Source organism: Pelobates fuscus, chromosome 2 (assembly GCF_036172605.1).
Source record: "Pelobates fuscus isolate aPelFus1 chromosome 2, aPelFus1.pri, whole genome shotgun sequence".
Lineage (NCBI taxonomy): Eukaryota > Metazoa > Chordata > Amphibia > Anura > Pelobatidae > Pelobates > Pelobates fuscus.
The window spans coordinates 207,344,795-207,367,240 of record NC_086318.1 but is presented as its reverse complement, the minus strand read 5'-3'; the positions used below and the strand labels follow the sequence as shown (position 1 = coordinate 207,367,240).

The 22,446-nt window shown below is 41.1% G+C and overlaps 1 protein-coding gene and 1 non-coding gene across 2 annotated transcripts in view; both read left to right on the top strand.

Annotated features, from left to right (window-relative positions):
* Positions 1–22,446, top strand: part of LOC134585705 (proton-coupled folate transporter-like) — a 542,847-nt gene that overhangs the window by 342,434 nt on the left and 177,967 nt on the right. The window contains exon 6 of the mRNA XM_063441161.1: positions 12,427–12,583. Within this exon, the coding sequence (XP_063297231.1) occupies positions 12,427–12,583 (157 nt within the window). The remainder of the gene's footprint in view (positions 1–12,426; positions 12,584–22,446) is intronic.
* Positions 13,576–13,692, top strand: LOC134593888 (small nucleolar RNA SNORA69). The gene has a single exon (XR_010090300.1). It is a non-coding gene; the product is annotated as a small nucleolar RNA SNORA69 (small nucleolar RNA).

Genomic DNA, 22,446 nt, shown 5'->3' with positions numbered 1-22,446 from the left:
AGCACGGTTCTAATTGTTAATTCAGCAGTATTTTGTTTGTATGGATCTTCATAGAGAAGAGACATGGCTTTAAGGAATTCCTCCAGTGAATCTAAGATGGGGTCATCATTGTCCAAAAAGGAATGGGCCCAGGACATAGGTTCACCTCTCAGAAATGAGATAACTGAATAAACCTTAGATCTTTCTGTGGGATAAGATCTAGGTTTTAAAGCAATCAATAATTTGCAGGAATAAAAAAACTCCTTATATTTGGAACGATCACCATAGAATTTTTCAGGGTTACATACAGCAGGATCGCTAGCCGAGTGCAGAATAGTATGAGGAGTATGAGTTTGTAGATCTCTGACATAAGTGAGAATTCTTTCGTTAGCAACTTGCAGGTCTTGCACACCTTGGGCTAGTGTATCAACTCTTTGATTCAGCGTAGTTATAGTAGAATCGAAATCTGCTGGATCCATTACAATGGCTGGATTATTCTGTCACGTCTAAACATTTGTTATGAAGGAACACAACTGCAGATTTCTTATAGTTTGAATATTTATTATAAAAAGTAAAAGGTATTGACTTTAAGTCCAATTACAGGTACTGTAGCTTTAATTAGTAAACGATAACTGAAGTCCACAATTACAGGCACTGTAGCTTTAAGTAGTAAATGATAACTGAAGTCCACAATTATAGGCACTGTAGCTTTAAGTAGTAAACGATAACTGAAGTCCACAATTATAGGCACTGTAGCTTTAAGTAGTAAACGATAACTGAAGTCCACAATTATAGGCACTGTAGCTTTAAGTAGTAAACGATAGCAATTAGCAGACACTGAATCAGAAAGAGTCCTTTAGTAGTATTAATGATTTAGGTGAAAGAAGTTACAATAGCTGTTCCATAGACTTTAACTGAAGCAAGACAGATGCAGCTAACTGAGACAAAGTATGAGTTGAAGTTAGCTGTAACGGGTTTGTTTTAACGAAGGACTTTGGAGACAGGAATTAACAGCTTTGAGATGCAACGCTTATCACAGAGGTTTTACTTAGCTTCCGGCACATAGAACACTGGTTCCCGAGATCTCCTCAGAGGCGGTTTATCCTGAATGGAGAGAGTTCAGCTTTAGTCGTGGATGAGGAAAGGTGAAGGGAACTTGAAGTCTTCCAGTCCGGTCCGGTAACAGAGGCTTTCACAACGATGTTGCAGCCGGTTCGTGAGTACGGAACGTAGTTCAATAATCCAGCGTCGATCAGCTGGTGCGGTCAGATTAAATAGGGTGACCGTGTCATGAAGAGGTGTGGCTAAGCTCCGTGGAACCAGGAAGTAAGAGGATATCATAATTAAGGCATGACAGTATCCCCTCCTTAATGAGCAACCTCTGGGTGCTATTGACTTGGCTTAGAAGGGTAACGTTTGTGAAATTTGGAAATTAATTTGTCAGCATGAACGACAGAGGAGTTTTCCCATGTATCTTCATCAATTCCATATCCTTTCCATCTGATGAGGTATTGTAAGGAGCCACGATGGATCCTTGAATCCAGTATACTTTGAATTTCGTATTCTTCTTCACCCTGGACCAATATGGGATCAGGAGAAGTAGTGACATTTCTTTGGAAAGGGTCAGGATGATGAGGCTTCAACAAGGACACATGAAAAACAGAATGTAGCTTTAAAGTTGGTGGAAGTTTCAATTTAACAACATTACGGTTGATAACCGATATTATTGGAAAAGGACCAAGGAAAAGAGAACTTAACTTCTTTGATGGACGATTTGTAGAGATGTTCTTTGAGGAAAGCCAGACAAGATCACCGATTTTATAAGAAGGTGAAGGTTGTCTTTTTGTATCAAAAAACTTCTTTTGATTGGAGGAGGCCAATTCCAGATTTTCATGTAATTTCTTGAATAAAGAGGACATATGATTGGATCTTTGGCATTCAGAACAAGATTTGACATAAGATTCAATAGTTTGGTCTTGACGAGGCCACCAATAGTATCTTTTAGACAATTCAAGGGTCTTTTTTATACCTGGATGACCTGCCAGAGGAGAATCATGAATAAATTTGAGTACTTCAATTCTGAAAGAGGGAGGTACATAAATCCGGTCTTTAAAATAGTAGAGACCGTTTTTCTTGGATAATTTCATTGATTTAGGAAGTTCAAGAGCATCTTCACTGAGATCTTTAATGTCGTCAATAAGAGAAGATAAGATTCCAATGACTGTAGGAGGAGGAAACTCCAGTTCGGTGTCAGAACAACATGAGGTTTTAGCTGGTTCTTTAGTAGACTGAAGAATTGGAATACGTTGCAAGCATGTTTTCTTGCAATAATCAGAATTAAAGGCAAGAGAGAAGGGAAACCATGTGATTTGAGGGTTGTGGTTCCTTAACCAGTTGATCCCTAATATAATAGGAAAAAATGGTGATGAGACAACATCAAATATAAGACTTTCAGTATGAGTATGATTGATGGTTACTTTTAGAGGGATGGATTCATGAAGTATTGGTCCCGTTGAAATGAGGGACCCGTCAATCACTTTAACAGGTACAGAAGTTCTTTTACGAACACAAGGAATTTTATTCTTGGTTACAAAGGCTGAGTCGATGAATACTCCATTTGCACCAGAATCGATGATAGCTTCAGTCATAATTCTTTTATTGTCCCACTGTAATACAAGAACGATAGGGGACATTTGAGTATTTGCTGTAGAGGGAAGTACACTTAGGATGGAAGAGGCATGAGACTGCCTACTGCCTTTTATCCGTTTCAATGAAGGACAATCAGAGACTAAATGAACTTGAGAGGCACAATACATGCAGAGGTTTAATGTACGTCTTCGATTTTTCTCTTCAGGAGTGAGGGGACTTCTTATTATCCCTATTTCCATAGGTTCGATTGGTTCGGATGGGTTGTCAGGAGGCTTTGGAGGATGAAATGATTTTTTCCCAGTTGAAGTTGAGAGAGCCTTTTCGGTCTTTCTTTCTCTAAGCCTTCTGTCAATGCTGATCGATAGATGAATCAGAGCATTCAAAGTAGTAGGGAGTTCTATTCTGGATAGTTCATCTTTAACAGCTTCAGATAAGCCGATTCAAAACTGGTTGCGCAATGCGATGTCATTCCATTGCGTTTCTGCTGCCCATCTTTTAAATTCAGCAATATAATCTTCAACGGGTCTATGGTTTTGTAGCACGGTTCTAATTGTTAATTCAGCAGTATTTTGTTTGTATGGATCTTCATAGAGAAGAGACATGGCTTTAAGGAATTCCTCCAGTGAATCTAAGATGGGGTCATCATTGTCCAAAAAGGAATGGGCCCAGGACATAGGTTCACCTCTCAGAAATGAGATAACTGAATAAACCTTAGATCTTTCTGTGGGATAAGATCTAGGTTTTAAAGCAATCAATAATTTGCAGGAATAAAAAAACTCCTTATATTTGGAACGATCACCATAGAATTTTTCAGGGTTACATACAGCAGGATCGCTAGCCGAGTGCAGAATAGTATGAGGAGTATGAGTTTGTAGATCTCTGACATAAGTGAGAATTCTTTCGTTAGCAACTTGCAGGTCTTGCACACCTTGGGCTAGTGTATCAACTCTTTGATTCAGCGTAGTTATAGTAGAATCGAAATCTGCTGGATCCATTACAATGGCTGGATTATTCTGTCACGTCTAAACATTTGTTATGAAGGAACACAACTGCAGATTTCTTATAGTTTGAATATTTATTATAAAAAGTAAAAGGTATTGACTTTAAGTCCAATTACAGGTACTGTAGCTTTAATTAGTAAACGATAACTGAAGTCCACAATTACAGGCACTGTAGCTTTAAGTAGTAAATGATAACTGAAGTCCACAATTATAGGCACTGTAGCTTTAAGTAGTAAACGATAACTGAAGTCCACAATTATAGGCACTGTAGCTTTAAGTAGTAAACGATAACTGAAGTCCACAATTATAGGCACTGTAGCTTTAAGTAGTAAACGATAGCAATTAGCAGACACTGAATCAGAAAGAGTCCTTTAGTAGTATTAATGATTTAGGTGAAAGAAGTTACAATAGCTGTTCCATAGACTTTAACTGAAGCAAGACAGATGCAGCTAACTGAGACAAAGTATGAGTTGAAGTTAGCTGTAACGGGTTTGTTTTAACGAAGGACTTTGGAGACAGGAATTAACAGCTTTGAGATGCAACGCTTATCACAGAGGTTTTACTTAGCTTCCGGCACATAGAACACTGGTTCCCGAGATCTCCTCAGAGGCGGTTTATCCTGAATGGAGAGAGTTCAGCTTTAGTCGTGGATGAGGAAAGGTGAAGGGAACTTGAAGTCTTCCAGTCCGGTCCGGTAACAGAGGCTTTCACAACGATGTTGCAGCCGGTTCGTGAGTACGGAACGTAGTTCAATAATCCAGCGTCGATCAGCTGGTGCGGTCAGATTAAATAGGGTGACCGTGTCATGAAGAGGTGTGGCTAAGCTCCGTGGAACCAGGAAGTAAGAGGATATCATAATTAAGGCATGACAGTATCCCCTCCTTAATGAGCAACCTCTGGGTGCTATTGACTTGGCTTAGAAGGGTAACGTTTGTGAAATTTGGAAATTAATTTGTCAGCATGAACGACAGAGGAGTTTTCCCATGTATCTTCATCAATTCCATATCCTTTCCATCTGATGAGGTATTGTAAGGAGCCACGATGGATCCTTGAATCCAGTATACTTTGAATTTCGTATTCTTCTTCACCCTGGACCAATATGGGATCAGGAGAAGTAGTGACATTTCTTTGGAAAGGGTCAGGATGATGAGGCTTCAACAAGGACACATGAAAAACAGAATGTAGCTTTAAAGTTGGTGGAAGTTTCAATTTAACAACATTACGGTTGATAACCGATATTATTGGAAAAGGACCAAGGAAAAGAGAACTTAACTTCTTTGATGGACGATTTGTAGAGATGTTCTTTGAGGAAAGCCAGACAAGATCACCGATTTTATAAGAAGGTGAAGGTTGTCTTTTTGTATCAAAAAACTTCTTTTGATTGGAGGAGGCCAATTCCAGATTTTCATGTAATTTCTTGAATAAAGAGGACATATGATTGGATCTTTGGCATTCAGAACAAGATTTGACATAAGATTCAATAGTTTGGTCTTGACGAGGCCACCAATAGTATCTTTTAGACAATTCAAGGGTCTTTTTTATACCTGGATGACCTGCCAGAGGAGAATCATGAATAAATTTGAGTACTTCAATTCTGAAAGAGGGAGGTACATAAATCCGGTCTTTAAAATAGTAGAGACCGTTTTTCTTGGATAATTTCATTGATTTAGGAAGTTCAAGAGCATCTTCACTGAGATCTTTAATGTCGTCAATAAGAGAAGATAAGATTCCAATGACTGTAGGAGGAGGAAACTCCAGTTCGGTGTCAGAACAACATGAGGTTTTAGCTGGTTCTTTAGTAGACTGAAGAATTGGAATACGTTGCAAGCATGTTTTCTTGCAATAATCAGAATTAAAGGCAAGAGAGAAGGGAAACCATGTGATTTGAGGGTTGTGGTTCCTTAACCAGTTGATCCCTAATATAATAGGAAAAAATGGTGATGAGACAACATCAAATATAAGACTTTCAGTATGAGTATGATTGATGGTTACTTTTAGAGGGATGGATTCATGAAGTATTGGTCCCGTTGAAATGAGGGACCCGTCAATCACTTTAACAGGTACAGAAGTTCTTTTACGAACACAAGGAATTTTATTCTTGGTTACAAAGGCTGAGTCGATGAATACTCCATTTGCACCAGAATCGATGATAGCTTCAGTCATAATTCTTTTATTGTCCCACTGTAATACAAGAACGATAGGGGACATTTGAGTATTTGCTGTAGAGGGAAGTACACTTAGGATGGAAGAGGCATGAGACTGCCTACTGCCTTTTATCCGTTTCAATGAAGGACAATCAGAGACTAAATGAACTTGAGAGGCACAATACATGCAGAGGTTTAATGTACGTCTTCGATTTTTCTCTTCAGGAGTGAGGGGACTTCTTATTATCCCTATTTCCATAGGTTCGATTGGTTCGGATGGGTTGTCAGGAGGCTTTGGAGGATGAAATGATTTTTTCCCAGTTGAAGTTGAGAGAGCCTTTTCGGTCTTTCTTTCTCTAAGCCTTCTGTCAATGCTGATCGATAGATGAATCAGAGCATTCAAAGTAGTAGGGAGTTCTATTCTGGATAGTTCATCTTTAACAGCTTCAGATAAGCCGATTCAAAACTGGTTGCGCAATGCGATGTCATTCCATTGCGTTTCTGCTGCCCATCTTTTAAATTCAGCAATATAATCTTCAACGGGTCTATGGTTTTGTAGCACGGTTCTAATTGTTAATTCAGCAGTATTTTGTTTGTATGGATCTTCATAGAGAAGAGACATGGCTTTAAGGAATTCCTCCAGTGAATCTAAGATGGGGTCATCATTGTCCAAAAAGGAATGGGCCCAGGACATAGGTTCACCTCTCAGAAATGAGATAACTGAATAAACCTTAGATCTTTCTGTGGGATAAGATCTAGGTTTTAAAGCAATCAATAATTTGCAGGAATAAAAAAACTCCTTATATTTGGAACGATCACCATAGAATTTTTCAGGGTTACATACAGCAGGATCGCTAGCCGAGTGCAGAATAGTATGAGGAGTATGAGTTTGTAGATCTCTGACATAAGTGAGAATTCTTTCGTTAGCAACTTGCAGGTCTTGCACACCTTGGGCTAGTGTATCAACTCTTTGATTCAGCGTAGTTATAGTAGAATCGAAATCTGCTGGATCCATTACAATGGCTGGATTATTCTGTCACGTCTAAACATTTGTTATGAAGGAACACAACTGCAGATTTCTTATAGTTTGAATATTTATTATAAAAAGTAAAAGGTATTGACTTTAAGTCCAATTACAGGTACTGTAGCTTTAATTAGTAAACGATAACTGAAGTCCACAATTACAGGCACTGTAGCTTTAAGTAGTAAATGATAACTGAAGTCCACAATTATAGGCACTGTAGCTTTAAGTAGTAAACGATAACTGAAGTCCACAATTATAGGCACTGTAGCTTTAAGTAGTAAACGATAACTGAAGTCCACAATTATAGGCACTGTAGCTTTAATTAGTAAACGATAGCAATTAGCAGACACTGAATCAGAAAGAGTCCTTTAGTAGTATTAATGATTTAGGTGAAAGAAGTTACAATAGCTGTTCCATAGACTTTAACTGAAGCAAGACAGATGCAGCTAACTGAGACAAAGTATGAGTTGAAGTTAGCTGTAACGGGTTTGTTTTAACGAAGGACTTTGGAGACAGGAATTAACAGCTTTGAGATGCAACGCTTATCACAGAGGTTTTACTTAGCTTCCGGCACATAGAACACTGGTTCCCGAGATCTCCTCAGAGGCGGTTTATCCTGAATGGAGAGAGTTCAGCTTTAGTCGTGGATGAGGAAAGGTGAAGGGAACTTGAAGTCTTCCAGTCCGGTCCGGTAACAGAGGCTTTCACAACGATGTTGCAGCCGGTTCGTGAGTACGGAACGTAGTTCAATAATCCAGCGTCGATCAGCTGGTGCGGTCAGATTAAATAGGGTGACCGTGTCATGAAGAGGTGTGGCTAAGCTCCGTGGAACCAGGAAGTAAGAGGATATCATAATTAAGGCATGACAGATTTGAAATTTGATCATCCTACACTGCCCTGCCTGCCATTTTTGCTGTAATTTCTGCCCATAAAATAAATTTTTTACCATGGCATCAAAGCGTCACTTTAGCATCTCCAAAGTGGGTTTGGATCAGATGAGTGACAGCGGCAGCGACACAGAGCCCCTCGCAGAATTGAGCGACTGCGATAGCGATTCGTGGCAAGATTCGTCATCCGACTCTGACAGTGACCAGAGAAGTGGCGACAGCGACGATTCTGCACCCGAGCTCAGTGATGTGCGCACTTGGTGCCTTATTGATTGCGGTATGGATGAGGTACCGCCGCCAAGATTTCCGTTTACTGGATCACCTGGGATGAAGGTAGACGTTGAGCACAATGATCCTTTGGCATACCTAAAATTATTTCTCACAGATGATGTCATTGAAAAGATTGTCACGGAGACAAATCGCTACAACGAGCAGCAATCAGCTACTCTGCATAGCAAGTTTTCCAGGAACAGAAAATGGGAACCGGTATATTATTTATTAGATTATAATTCATGATTTTATGTTTAGAACTTTATCACATCTGAGAGTACTTTTGGTCCGGTTTAAGAAAGTAATTACTGGCCTACAATACATAACACCAAATTTCCATGCAAAAAAATGGTACCGCTTTTGGTACAAAATTCCTGACATAATCATACCGCCAGGGAGGTTAATGTTATCTCATATATATATTATTAATATTAAGTGTTCTTGCATAGCAAGACCACTTAATGTTATCTCACATATATATTATTATTATTATTATTATTAAGTGTTCTTGCATAGCAAGACCACTTACTGTTATCTCACATAGATATTATTATTCTTATTATAGCCAAATTTACCACCCTAACTCCTCCCACAGTTTTTACACTACATAGACAGTAATATACCGAAACATGCGGATTGTTCACGATTGCTGTGCTATTACTTTGTGGAACGTTTCGCCAAATGGTTCTCGAAATATCGTCGTTCTTGTGGCGAAATTGGTCCCATAGGAATGAATGGCAATATGTAAAAAAACTAGAGTGGGAGCTGGCAAAAGCTGAAAAATCAGGACATGATTTCTAAACTGCCACCACTCCCTCATTTTCAGGCCCACCTACACAAATCTTATATCAAAACGTTCAGCTATCCCTGCTGCCACTAAAAAAAGTCCACAGCTAAGCTATAGTCCTGATAGTTTTCACAATATGACCATTTGTTTGCAACTCATGCCGTCCATTGGCATTCATTGAAACTCCACTCTGCAAAGCTCACATTTGAAGGGCAATTTTTAAACTGCGACTGTGCCTTCATTTTTAATACTTCAGAGACATACTATGCATCAAAATGTAGGTCTGGGTCTTGTGATTCTCACAATATAAAGTTCTTCGCTGTAGGATGTACAGTTTTTAAAATACGATCGTTTGAAGATGGCAACTGCAAAAATACTCTGACCTGTGCCAGGCTGGAGCAGCAAGTGATGTCATAGACAGGGCCATTTGTACACCTGCTAATGTTTTTATAAATGTATGTTTTAATGTAACTGTGAAGCACTTTGGGTAACAACATTGCAATTAAATGTGCTATATAAATAAATGATAAGTTACTCCACCCACTCCAGTTGTAGACTACTGGTGGAGGCAAGAACACTTCACACAATTTCCTCATAAATTGTAGCTTTTCTAGTTAAATATAATATAATTAAAAGTGGTATAGTGTTATAAAAAATTTCTAAGATTGAATTCTATATTTAAGCAACCTGAAAGAAGGTTTACAGGCGGTGTACCCACTCCATTTCCAATTTACCTATATTTTTTATATTATTACCTCCTCTCCAACGTGGTTTATATTTAGCAATCCCTATAACTTTTAATTGACTGGGGTCTTTTATGTATTATGAAATGTGCGGATACAGAAAGGCTCATGAGCCCTTCTTCAATGTTGAGGCAATGTTCGCTTATTTAATGGTCTGATTGTCTTGCTGACATATTGTAGTCCGCAGGGGCACTCCAGCAGGTATATCATATTGTTACTGTTACATGGGATTACATGATATATTTAACAGTTTTATTTGTATTGTTTGATTTGAAGCATGGTGTAAATTTGTCAGTTTTTTTGTGTTTTCATACATGTCACGCAGATATTGCATTTAAAGAAACCATTTTTAGCATAAACAAAGCTATTTTTATTTACCTGTACATGTTTATTTTTGGGGAATTTGTTGCTGATTTTTTGTCTTTAACCACTTAAGGACACATGACATGTGTGACATGTCATGATTCCCTTTTATTCCAGAAGTTTGGTCCTTAAGGGGTTAATTTGGGGGCACCTCTAAATGTTATGGTAGATTTATAGGTAAAATGGTTTTCACTAAGGTGTCTTCTTTTAATAGATCCCAATGTTTATTTATTATTTTTTAATGTGTTTGTTTTTGTTATTATAGTCAAATATCAGAAGAAGAGTAAATTTATTGTCTTGTTGGTTTTGGGGAGCTTTTTTTTTTTCATTAGTAATGATTTCCATTCTGTATTGCTTATTAGTTATTAGTTATTCTAACTAAACTTTTAGATAAAGGTAAAATATAATTAATAATTACATTAATCGTCCCTGGGAAACATGACTATGGCGACAGTCTCAGTGAACATCCCGACCTTTGACCACACCCCATGGGTAGCGGGAGGATGTACACACACTCCAATTAGCTCTTGGAGATGTCATTAGTCTAGGGGTTCACATACTTTTTCCATCTGCACTGTAAATGTTTACATGGTGTGTTCAATAAAAACATGGCATAATTTCATTCTTTGTGTGTTATTAGTTTAGACATACTGTAATTGTCTATTGTTGTGACTTAGATGATGATCAGATCACATTTTATGACCAATTTGTGCAGAAATCCATATCATTCCAAAGGGTTCACATACTTTTTCTTGCAACTGTACTTTCTTCACAGTTACTATAATTGTCACAGAACTTTTTTGTATGTAGTTGCAGTTCTTTTTAATATTTTGTTGAGATTTATAGATTTTCATATAGTTGTGTATTGTTTTGGATGCCATCTATAACACTTTTTTAAAAAAAATATAATGGCTGTAAGGTTATTTTTTCTTAATTCAACAGTTTGAACTATTTAATGTAGTTAAAAATATCTGGTTACCGTATATACTCGAGTATAAGCCGACCCGAATATAAGCCGAGGCCCCTAATTTTACCCCCCAAAAATGGGAAAACTTATTGACTCGAGTATAAGACTAGGGTGGGAAATGCAGCAGCTACTGGTAAATTTCTAAATAAAATTAGATCCTAAAATTTTTTTATTAATTGAATATTTATTTACAGTGTGTGTATAATGAATGCAGTGTGTGTATAATGAATGCAGTGTGAGTGTATGAATGCAGTGTGAGTGTATGAATGCAGTGTGTGTGTGTATGAGTGCAGCGTGTGTGTATGAGTGCAGCGTGTGTGTACGAGTGCAGCGTGTGTGTACGAGTGCAGCGTGTGTGTACGAATGCAGTGTGTGTGTACGAATGCAGTGTGTGTGTATGAATGCAGTGTGTGTGTATGAATGCAGTGTGTGTGTGTGTGTATATGAGTGCATTGTGTGTGTATGAGTGCAGTGTGTGTGTAAAGGGAATCAACACAGTAAAGGAGGAGACTATATTTAAACGAAGAAAAACTACCACAACAAGAGGACATAGTCTTAAATTAGAGGGACAAAGGTTTAAAAATAATATCAGGAAGTATTACTTTACTGAGAGGGTAGTGGATGCATAGAATAGCCTTCCAGCTGAAGTGGTAGAGGTTAACACAGTAAAGGAGTTTAAGCATGCGTGGGATAGGCATAAGGCTATCCTAACTATAAGATAAGGCCAGGCACTAATGAAAGTATTTAGAAAACTGGGCAGACTAGATGGGCCGAATGGTTCTTATCTGCCGTCACATTCTATGTTTCTATGTTTCTATGTATGAGTGCAGTGTGTGTGTATGAGTGCAGTGTGTGTATGAGTGCAGTGTGTGTGTGTGTGTGTGTGTGTGTGTGTGTGTGTGTTGCAGAGCTTTGGTGGGGGGTGGGCAATATTTTTTTTTATTTTTTCTATTATTTTAATTTTTTTATTATTATTTATTATTATTATTTTTTATTTCGTTTAATTATTATTATTTTTTTATTATTATTTATTATTTAATTTAATTATTATTATTTTTTTATTATGAATATATAATTTATTTGTCCCCCCTCCCTGCTTGATATATGGCAGGGAGGGGGGCTCCTTCCCTGGTGGTCCAGCATTGGTAGTTCAGTGGGGGGGAGGAGGGGGGCTGTCAGAGCTGTAACTTACCTGTCCTGCAGCTCCTGTCAGCTCCCTCCTCCTCCCCGCCGTCCGGTCAGCTCTTCTGTCAGCTCACACTGTAAGATTTACACTGGGAGCTGACCGAGGTGCTGAACGGACGGCGCAGAGTAGGAGGGAGCTGACAGGAGCTGCAGGACAGGTAAGTTACAGCTCTGACAGCCCCCACAGACCCCAGTCTGTATTATGGCAATGCAAATTGCCACAATACAGACTATTGACTCGAGTATAAGCCGAGTTGGGGTTTTTCAGCACAAAAAATGTGCTGAAAAACTCGGCTTATACTCGAGTATATACGGTAAATCAATTTTAATGTAAAAAAGGTCCATATAAAAGTGGATTTCTACATATTTAAATTAATATACATATATATCTGCTATTTAAAATTATCCAATGCTTCTATTTCCATAGGTGCAATGTTCTCCTTTCTAGCATCTGTGGAGACTATTTGTTTGCTTGTTGGGGCAGCACTTTTTAATGGACTTTATCCAGAAACCTTATCAACCTTTCCAGGGATATGTTTTATTATCATGGCAACGTTCCAGATCATCACCTTGGTATTGACTCAGTAAGTTTACGTTTTTGCTTTTTGAGTTTAAAGTCTTGCTTGAAAACAAATCATTTTCATTTCATGACACTCCAGGCTGGAATAATGCAATTAAACATTTGCACACAAAAAAAAGTAAAGTTAAGAAAAGAGCAGATTTTCCAAACCTTACAATACTCTACTTCAAATTTTCTCTGATTCTTTCATAAAGCCTTAACCCCTTAAGGATTGAGACAATTGTACAGGTTCAATCAAAACAGAACCTGGAATGTGACTATATGTTGTTCAACCATAATTTACCTCTTTCATATTAAGTTCATCCACACATACTATATGTTATTTTGTTCAGGGGAAACTGTGTTTTCCTTTCCATATTAAATATTAGAAACACATGAGAAATTAGGAAACTTGCCTTTTTTCTTAGTTCTGCATGGCATAACTGTTAATATCATAATACTGTTAGCTTTTACTGCAATAAAATACACATATATATGTTCAGCACTGGCTTACGAGTACAACAGTACCACCCATGTACAAGTTGTATTCTGTTTTGGACAGTTACAGGGTCAAATGTAACACATTACCCTTTTCGGTTTATACACATTGACATTTTCCAGATGTTGCCTTTGAGACTGTACGGCCGCAGGTATATGAAAAATTTCCCCATCATGGCAAACCATTTGAAAAATTAGACAACTCAGGGTATTCATAATGGGGTATGTTCAGTCTTTTTTAGTAGCCAGTAGCCACTTAGTCAAGAACGCTGGCTAAAGTTAGTGTTCCTTTTTGTTTTTTGCATTTTTTACACAAAAACTGCACTATCATTTATGATATCGTCGTGATACATTTTACATTTTTAAAACACTCATATTTGTGTTCAGTGAAGTCTGACGAGTAAAACAGTAAACCTCATGTTTATTTGAGAGAAATAGCCTTTTGTGTACATAGAAAAAGTCTTCGAGTTCTGCTCATGAAAAATGGGGGCAAAAACAAAAGTGTTGCGTTTATAATTTTGTTCAGTGTATATATATATATATATATATATATATATACTGAACAAAATTATAAACGCAACACTTTTGTTTTTGCCCCCATTTGGGGGCAAAAACAAAAGTGTTGCGTTTATAATTTTGTTCAGTGTATGTGTATATATATATATATATATATATATAATGGGGGCAAAAACAAAAGTGTTGCATTTATAATTTTGTTCAGTGTATATATATATATATATATATACACTGAACAAAATTATAAACGCAACACTTTTGTTTTTGCCCCCATTTTTCATGAGCAGAACTCGAACTCGAACTCAAAATACACTTAGAATTAAATATATATATATATATAATTCTAAGTGTATTTTGATATGGATATAAACATATATTTATATACGAATATACACATTGTGAGAGAAAATATGGTTTGGTAGTTGATGGCATATACATTAGGCCTGATTTACTGAACAGCAGCCTGAGGTTTGAGAGTTAAATGTCCCAGGGAGAGATGTTAGGTTTGCAAGATGCATTACTGGTACTCTGCAAACCACGGTATGGGTCCCTGGGACGGAGCCCTTGGAGAGCAGGGTGGGCCAGTGCTCCAATAGCACCAGCTGCTAAGGAACAGTCAGACCAGAACTTTTATTTTGCTTAGTAGTTTCACTTATGTCTAATTGCACCCCACCTGTATCTGATCAATTAGCTAGCAGGCTTTTAACAAAGAAGGGATTAGCATGCTGCAGAGTGAGGAGGAAAAGTCAGAGGAATGGTGTCTTGCAGTTATACTTTTTGTAAATTGGCAAGTGGGAAAGCCACCTAATTCCAGATAGGGATTTGCTGAGTATAGTAAGTGCTCAAGCAAGAGCAAGGAATTTTGTTTTGTTTATTTTTCATTTATGAAAGACCTGTATATATTTCACCGAATAAATCTGAAAAGCTGAGCTGGATGTGTCTTGGACTTTCCTTACCCTAGAAGGCTGTGGTTACAAGATCTGTGACAAAATCCTACCTGGAAAAGAGGTGGTGTGTTACAACATATATAAATTTCCTGGCTAATCATAGCAGCATATACAAATGGGTTGGCTCCGCCCCAATAGGACAGGAAAAACACAAAAGCTTTAAAAGGAGGCTCCATTCCTAAGGTCCTTGGTCTTTTTCCTGTCCTACAGTCCTTGGGATGTGAGTATTTTGCTTCCTTTACTTATGGACATGTATGCCAAAAACTGTGGTGTATTATGCCGCTCTGTCTTATACTGTGATGCCTTTAAACTGTGGTGCATTATGGGTTTGGAGGCTACAACCGGTGCTAGAACAGGAAGTGAGGCAGAGGCGGCCGCAATCGCAGGCTGGCCGGGTACTGGATCCAGATGGGCATACTGGTCCAAATGGTGGTTCTGCTGGTCCCACCGGGTAAATAGGTTAGGTATAGGTGTCTTGCCTGTACCATCTGTATTCATGGCCCTCGCGTAATGTCAGGGACCAGGAACCAGACAGATACAGAAGTAGATGCAAACACACCTTTATTAATAAATAACAAATAAATAACAAAAGCAAAGTCCAGGAATCAAGCAGGGGTCAGTCACCAGAGCGGGTAGTCAGACAAGCCAGGATCAGGAGCACGGAGAGCAGCGGAGTCAGGAACAAGGCCGGAGTCAGGAACCAGGAGCAAACAGGAAACACAGGAACAAGGAGACTTCTGGGGAACAGGAAACCACGCAAGGGCAAGGAGGTTCTGGGCTTAGCTGCTTAAATAGGCAGAACTGATTAGCAGCAGCATTGATTACTACTCACAGGTGAGTAACTGTGGCAACAAGCAGAAGGAGCTCATAGTGATTGCAGCTGAAACTCAATCACTGAAACAGAAAAGGGTTGCTGTTTAAAACAGCAAAGAAACCCTGACAGTACCTCCCCCTCAACGACTCCCCCCATCTCTGTTGGTGGGTCCGGGCTTCATGGGGAAGCGGGCGTGATAGGAACGAAGGAGGGATGGTGCATGGACATCAGAGGCTGGAACCCAGGAGCGTTCCTCTGGACCGTATCCTTTCCAGTGCACCAAGTATTGGATCTGTCCTCTGAAGACCCGTGAGTCAATGATGCTGCGTATTTCATATTCCTCATGATTGTCAATCAGAACAGGACGTGGACGTGGCACTGAGGTGGTGTAGCGATTACAAACCAACGGTTTCAAGAGGGAAACATGGAAAACATTTGAGATGCGCATGTTAGCAGGAAGGTCAAGTGCGTAAGCTACAGGGTTGACCCTTCGAAGTATACGAAATGGCCCAACGTATCGGGGTGCCAGTTTTTGTGAGGGAACACGGAGGCGTAGGTTGCGGGAAGACAGCCAGACCCTCTCTCCGACCTGATAGGTAGGTGCAGGAAGGCGTCTGCGGTCGGCCTGGAGTTTGTAGTTCTGCATTGCGCGTTGCAAAGAATTCTGAACCTGCACCCAAGTGGAACGGAGTTCCCTGAGATGTTCCTCCAATGCTGGTATCCCCTGTGGCAAGAACGTATCAGGTAACATGGACGGTTGAAACCCATAGTTTGCCAGGAATGGGGATAGCCGGGAGGAGGCATTAATCGCACTATTGTGGGCAAACTCCGCCCAGGGTAGCAGATCAGACCAGTTGTTCTGGTGGTCAGAAATGTAGCAACGCAGAAACTGTTCCAGTGTTTGGTTAGCTCGTTCCGCTACACCATTGGATTGCGGGTGGTAGGCCGAGGAGAAGGAAAGCTGAATTCCCATTTGCGTACAAAAAGCTCTCCAAAATCTGGACACGAACTGGCTACCCCTATCTGAGACTATCACTTTGGGTAACCCATGCAAACGAAAGATCTCCCGAGCAAAAATTGTTGCAAGTTCCTGGGAAGTTGGTAGTTTTTTCAAGGGAATGCAATGCGACATCTTCGAGAATCGGTCAACAACCATGAGAACGACTGTATTGCCACGGGAGACCGGAAGATCTACGATAAAATCCATGGACAAGTGGGTCCAGGGTCGTTCACCATTAGGTATGGTTTGCAGGAGACCCACTGGAGGGCGTCGTGGGGTTTTATTTTGAGCGCACACAGGACAGGCAGCTACAAAAGCGGTGACATCCGAACGGAGACTAGGCCACCAAAATTGCCTGGAGACGGACCAGATTAACTGGTTTTTGCCTGGATGTCCAGCTGCTTTGGGGTCGTGGTATGTACTCAATAGTTTCGAACGGAGGTTAATAGGTACAAAACAACGGCCATTAGGTTTCTCTGGAGGAGCATTACTTTGTGCAGCCAGAATCTCCTCGCCTAGGGGTGAGGTGAGGTTAGTACGGATGGTTGCCAGTATATGGTCCGGAGGAATCACAGGAGTAGGGGTTATCTCCTCTCTAGATGGAGGGGAGAACTGTCGAGACAAGGCATCAGCCCGAATGTTTTTAGTACCGGGCAAGTAAGAAACCACATAATTGAATCTTGATAGGAAGAGAGCCCATCTAGCTTGCCGGGGGGAAAGTCACTTAGCTTCAGAAAGATATGTTAGATTCTTGTGGTCTGTGAGTATGAGGATTGGCACTGAAGTACCCTCAAGAAGGTGCCTCCATTCTTTGAGAGCTAAAATTATGGCTAGAAGTTCTCTATCACCAATCTGGTAATTGCATTCCGCCGGGTTCAATTTCCTCGAGAAATACCCGCACGGATGCCTGGAGCTCTCTGGGTTAGGACGTTGAGACAGGAGGGCGCCCACTCCTGTCTCAGACGCATCGACCTCAAGAATGAATGGTAAGGCAGGGTTAGGGTGTGCCAGTATAGGAGCAGCAGCAAAGGCGACTTTGAGAGACTCAAAGGCAGTAATGGCTTCCTGTGACCAATGCTGTGGATCAGCATCTCTCCTGGTCATGTCCGTGAGAGGTTTAACCAAGGAAGAAAAGTTGCGTATGAACTTCCGATAATAATTGGCGAAGCCCAGAAAACGTTGTATAGAGCGAAGACCCGTAGGTCGAGGCCATTTTAGTACAGCCGAAAGTTTCTCCGGATCCATAGAGAATCCAGCATCTGAGATAACATATCCCAAGAATGTGACCTGTTTGCAGTGAAACTCACATTTCTCCAATTTGCAGAACAGATTATTTTCTCTAAGTCTCTGTAGAACACGAGAAACGTCTGCGTGATGGTTCTCGAGAGATGTGGAATGGATCAGAATATCATCAAGATAAACCACCACACATTGCTGCAGCATATCTCGCAGGACGTCATTTATAAATTCTTGGAAAACCGCCGGAGCATTGCAAAGACCAAAGGGCATTACTAGGTATTCGTAATGGCCGCTCCTGGTTTTAAATGCGGTTTTCCATTCGTGGTCCTCTTTTATCCGGACGAGATTATATGCCCCTCTCAGATCAAGTTTGGTAAAGACCGTTGCTCCCTTGAGGCGGTCAAATAACTCCGTGATTAATGGAATGGGGTAGTCATTCTTAATAGTAATGCGATTGAGACCCCTATAGTCGATACAGGGTCTCAACTCGCCATCTTTTTTCTTTACAAAGAAAAAGCCGGCCCCGGCAGGAGAAGATGACTTCCGAATAAAACCCTTAGACAGTGCATCGGTAACATACTCCTCCATGGCTCGATTCTCTGCTACAGACAGTGGGTAAATCCGGCCCCGGGGAGGATTGGTACCCGGTTGGAGTTCGATACCACAGTCATACGGATGGTGTGGTGGCAGAACGCTGGCTTGACCTTTGTCAAATACATCTTGGAATTCTTGGTACTCAGCGGGTAAGGAAGAGGCAGAACATGCGCCCAAAACTTTGACCGGTTTCTGGAGACAGGACAATGTGCATTGCTGGGACCATGATAATATCTCAGCTTTGCGCCAATCAATTGTGGGGTTATGCTTCTGTAACCAAGGGTATCCCAAAACAACCTGGTAATATGGAGAGTAAATGACCTGGAATTGGATCGTCTCATGATGTAGAGCCCCTACAGCCAGAGATATGGGCACGGTTTCTTGGGTCACGTGGGTTGGCTGTATTGGTCTGCCATCGATGGCTTCGAAGGCTAGTGGGAAGTTGCGAGACTGTAAGGGTATAGAGTGCTTTGCTGCAAATGCACAATCTATAAACAAGCCTGCGGCCCCAGAATCAAGAAATGCCCGGGTTTCAATGGATGAATCAGGCCAGGAGAGGATAATAGGCACCAAGGGTTTGCGCACACATATCTCTGGGTCTGCAGAAAGACCACCCAAGATCTGCCCCTGACAGTATCTTGGGTGCGGGCCCTTTGCCGGACGAATCTGGCAAAACTTTAACACGTGACCGTGGTGTCCGCAGTATAGGCACAGACCCTCCCTCCTCCTAAAGGCTCTCTCCTCGACCGAGAGGCGTGAGAAGCCTAACCGCCTTGGCTCCACACAGACAGAGGACTCAGGACCAGGAGGCATGGGAGGTGAGGGTGGGCAAGAAAAGCTCGGTGCCAAATTTACAAGAGGCCTCCGCAGGCGCTCCTTGGATGAGGATCTCTCTCGGAGTCTGATGTCAATGAGGGTGACAAATGATATCAGTTCCTCGAGATCTTTAGGTAATTCTCTGGCTGCAATCTCATTTTTAAACACATCGGAGAGACCCTGTGCAAAGGCAGCCACGAGAGTCTCGTTGTTCCAGCCACCTTCTGCTGCCATGGTACGGAATTCACTGGCATACTCGACAATAGTTTTTGTGCCCTGAGCATTAGACATGAGTAGTTCGGCAGTAGGGGTGGAGTGAGCTGGAATATCAAAAACCCTTTTGAAGGATGCAACAAATTCAGGGTAATTGTAAATAATAGGCTTCTCTGCCTCCCAGAGAGGTTTTGCCCAAGCTAGGGCCTTTTCAGACAGCAAAGAAATCATGAAGTGAACTTTGTCACTGTCTGTAGGAAATGCCTGGGGCAGGTTTTCAAGGTATCCTTTAACCTGATTTATAAATTCTCTGCACTGTGCTGGGTTGCCCCCAAAATACTGAGGGAGCGGGACAGACCCAGTCATTTCTCTAGCCGCTACAGGTTTGGAGGCTACAACCGGTGCTAGAACAGGAAGTGAGGCAGAGGCGGCCGCAATCGCAGGCTGGCCGGGTACTGGATCCAGATGGGCATACTGGTCCAAATGGTGGTTCTGCTGGTCCCACCGGGTAAATAGGTTAGGTATAGGTGTCTTGCCTGTACCATCTGTATTCATGGCCCTCGCGTAATGTCAGGGACCAGGAACCAGACAGATACAGAAGTAGATGCAAACACACCTTTATTAATAAATAACAAATAAATAACAAAAGCAAAGTCCAGGAATCAAGCAGGGGTCAGTCACCAGAGCGGGTAGTCAGACAAGCCAGGATCAGGAGCACGGAGAGCAGCGGAGTCAGGAACAAGGCCGGAGTCAGGAACCAGGAGCAAACAGGAAACACAGGAACAAGGAGACTTCTGGGGAACAGGAAACCACGCAAGGGCAAGGAGGTTCTGGGCTTAGCTGCTTAAATAGGCAGAACTGATTAGCAGCAGCATTGATTACTACTCACAGGTGAGTAACTGTGGCAACAAGCAGAAGGAGCTCATAGTGATTGCAGCTGAAACTCAATCACTGAAACAGAAAAGGGTTGCTGTTTAAAACAGCAAAGAAACCCTGACAGCCTTATACTGTGATGCCTTTAAACTGTGGTGCATTATGCAGCTCTGCCTTATACTGTAATGCCTTTATGCAGTGGTGCCTTTATACTGTGGCGCCTTTAAACTTTGGTGACATTTGCACCTTGTTGCCTTCTAATCACCTTGCAGGCACTTTTGCTTTATTTCTTATGCTTCCCCTCCTGGATATTTATTTTATTGTTTGGTTGATGTCTGAATCTACATTATGTTCTGGTTGTGATGGGAATGCAGTAGAAGGAAAACCGTTATGCGTTATGACTGTCTTTAGAAGGGAACCATGTTGGCATAGCTTACACAGGCAGTTGCAAGGTATTGTCTAAATCTACACCATGTTCTGGTTGTGATGGGAAAGCAGTGTTAGGAAAACCATTATGCACGGACTGTCTCCGGAAGGTAGCTGCTTCAGCATCACCTATACCTGTGCAGACACATGACATGTGTATTTCAGAGGCCTTAGAGGTAAGAAAAAGAGGCCACACTTTACCCTGTGAGGTGGATGCACCTATTTCCAGGGTAGCCTGTGGGACGATGCTACCTCTTGAGAACTCAGCTTTTTTACACAAGCCTATGGATCAAAAGTAGACGCAGACCTGTCCAAATGTGATTGCCTACCGATGAAGGATGCCACCCAGCTGTATCATGTGTCACTGTGTTTCTAGAGCCATGAAAAGTGTGATTAAAGATCTAAATGCTACTGTGGAGAGAGATATTAAGAGCCAATATTACAAAGGATTTCTTCACAGAAGCTTCCATTGATGTAATTGGGATATTTTCTCGAACAAATGGCTTTATAGCAGCTAGTTCTGTTTCTGTCTTGATGACACATCCTCCAAGTCTGCCCTCTACACCATTCTATTTGAATGGGAGCTGCTGTTTGGGAAAGCTTTGGATGAATCCATTAAAAAGGCGGCTGAGGGCTGCAAGGTATTTGTACCTCAGGACTGAAGATCCAAGAAACACGGCTGCTCATGTTCAAGACAAAAAAGAAATGTCCAGGCACTCAAAGTGTTAAAGCTACAGGCAGATTTTAATGGAACAAAAAAAGCAGCAACGTTTCGACCTACACAGATGTCTTTTTCAAGCTCATGGTCAGACAGGAGAAACTCCAGTGACCAGCATTTCCAAGATACATGCAGGGAGAGGTAAGCCATGCCAGTTGGTAAACCTGCCTTTCAAGGTTCTAATAGAGCTATTAAGCTTCATTTCACTCTTTAGCAATGAACTTGTGATTGTCCTCCATTATTATAAGCCTTACTTTTTCTGATCAGACATACCTGGGCTCATCACATTATGGAGACTTGGGTGGTATCCATAGTCCAGATGGGATATAGACTGCAGTAGAGATGTGCATTTATTTTAGGACGAATACAATTTCGTCCGAAATTTTGTTTACTAAAACGTAAACAAAAGTCCTACATACAAAATATAAACAAAACGAAAGAGCAAAAACCAAATGTATTACCATTTTGTTTCAGTTCTTTTGTTTAATAGACTCTGTGCTGCAGGAGAATTAACCCTGACAGCATGAAGGAGAAACAAAAACCGCTGGTTCTCCCTGCAGTCCGAGACTAAACCCGTGCAGGGCTGCAAGGAGACTCTTACAAGCATTGGTTAAGTAACTTAACCTGTACATGCTGAAAATAACACTGTGCATGCACAAAAAAAGCTGCCAGCTCCCTCCTTGTAATAAATATTAACAATTCATGTATTAAAACCTATGGGGGTCACTATGACCCACATATTAAAGGGAGGTTAAATCCTACCGCATGCCGCGAGTAGGGGCATGTCATCTAAAAAGCAAGCAGCCAGTGACTGCTCACAGTCATTTAAAAGTACTAGTGACTGGGCAGATATTGCTGCCCAGTTGCTAGCACACTAAGGGGGGATCTAGGGCAATAAGGGAGGACCTTATTATCCCCATGGTGGGGAACTCAAATAACTAAAATGGCAGGATATAGTGCCCCCATACAAACGGGGGGATCTAGTGTCCCCCCAAACTCCCCCCATGACCTGTGGGTGGGGGTATAGTTAATTAATTAATTAAAGGGGAGGGGACACCTAACGTCCCGTCCAGGTCCCCACCCATGAGCAGCGGGTGGGGACCCTAATTAAATAAAGGGGGGGGACCTAATGTCCCCCACTGGTCTCCACCCATGACTGTTAGGTGGGGACCTTAATTAAATAAATAATGGGGGGACCTAATGTCCCCACCCATCAGCGGTGGGTGGGAATACT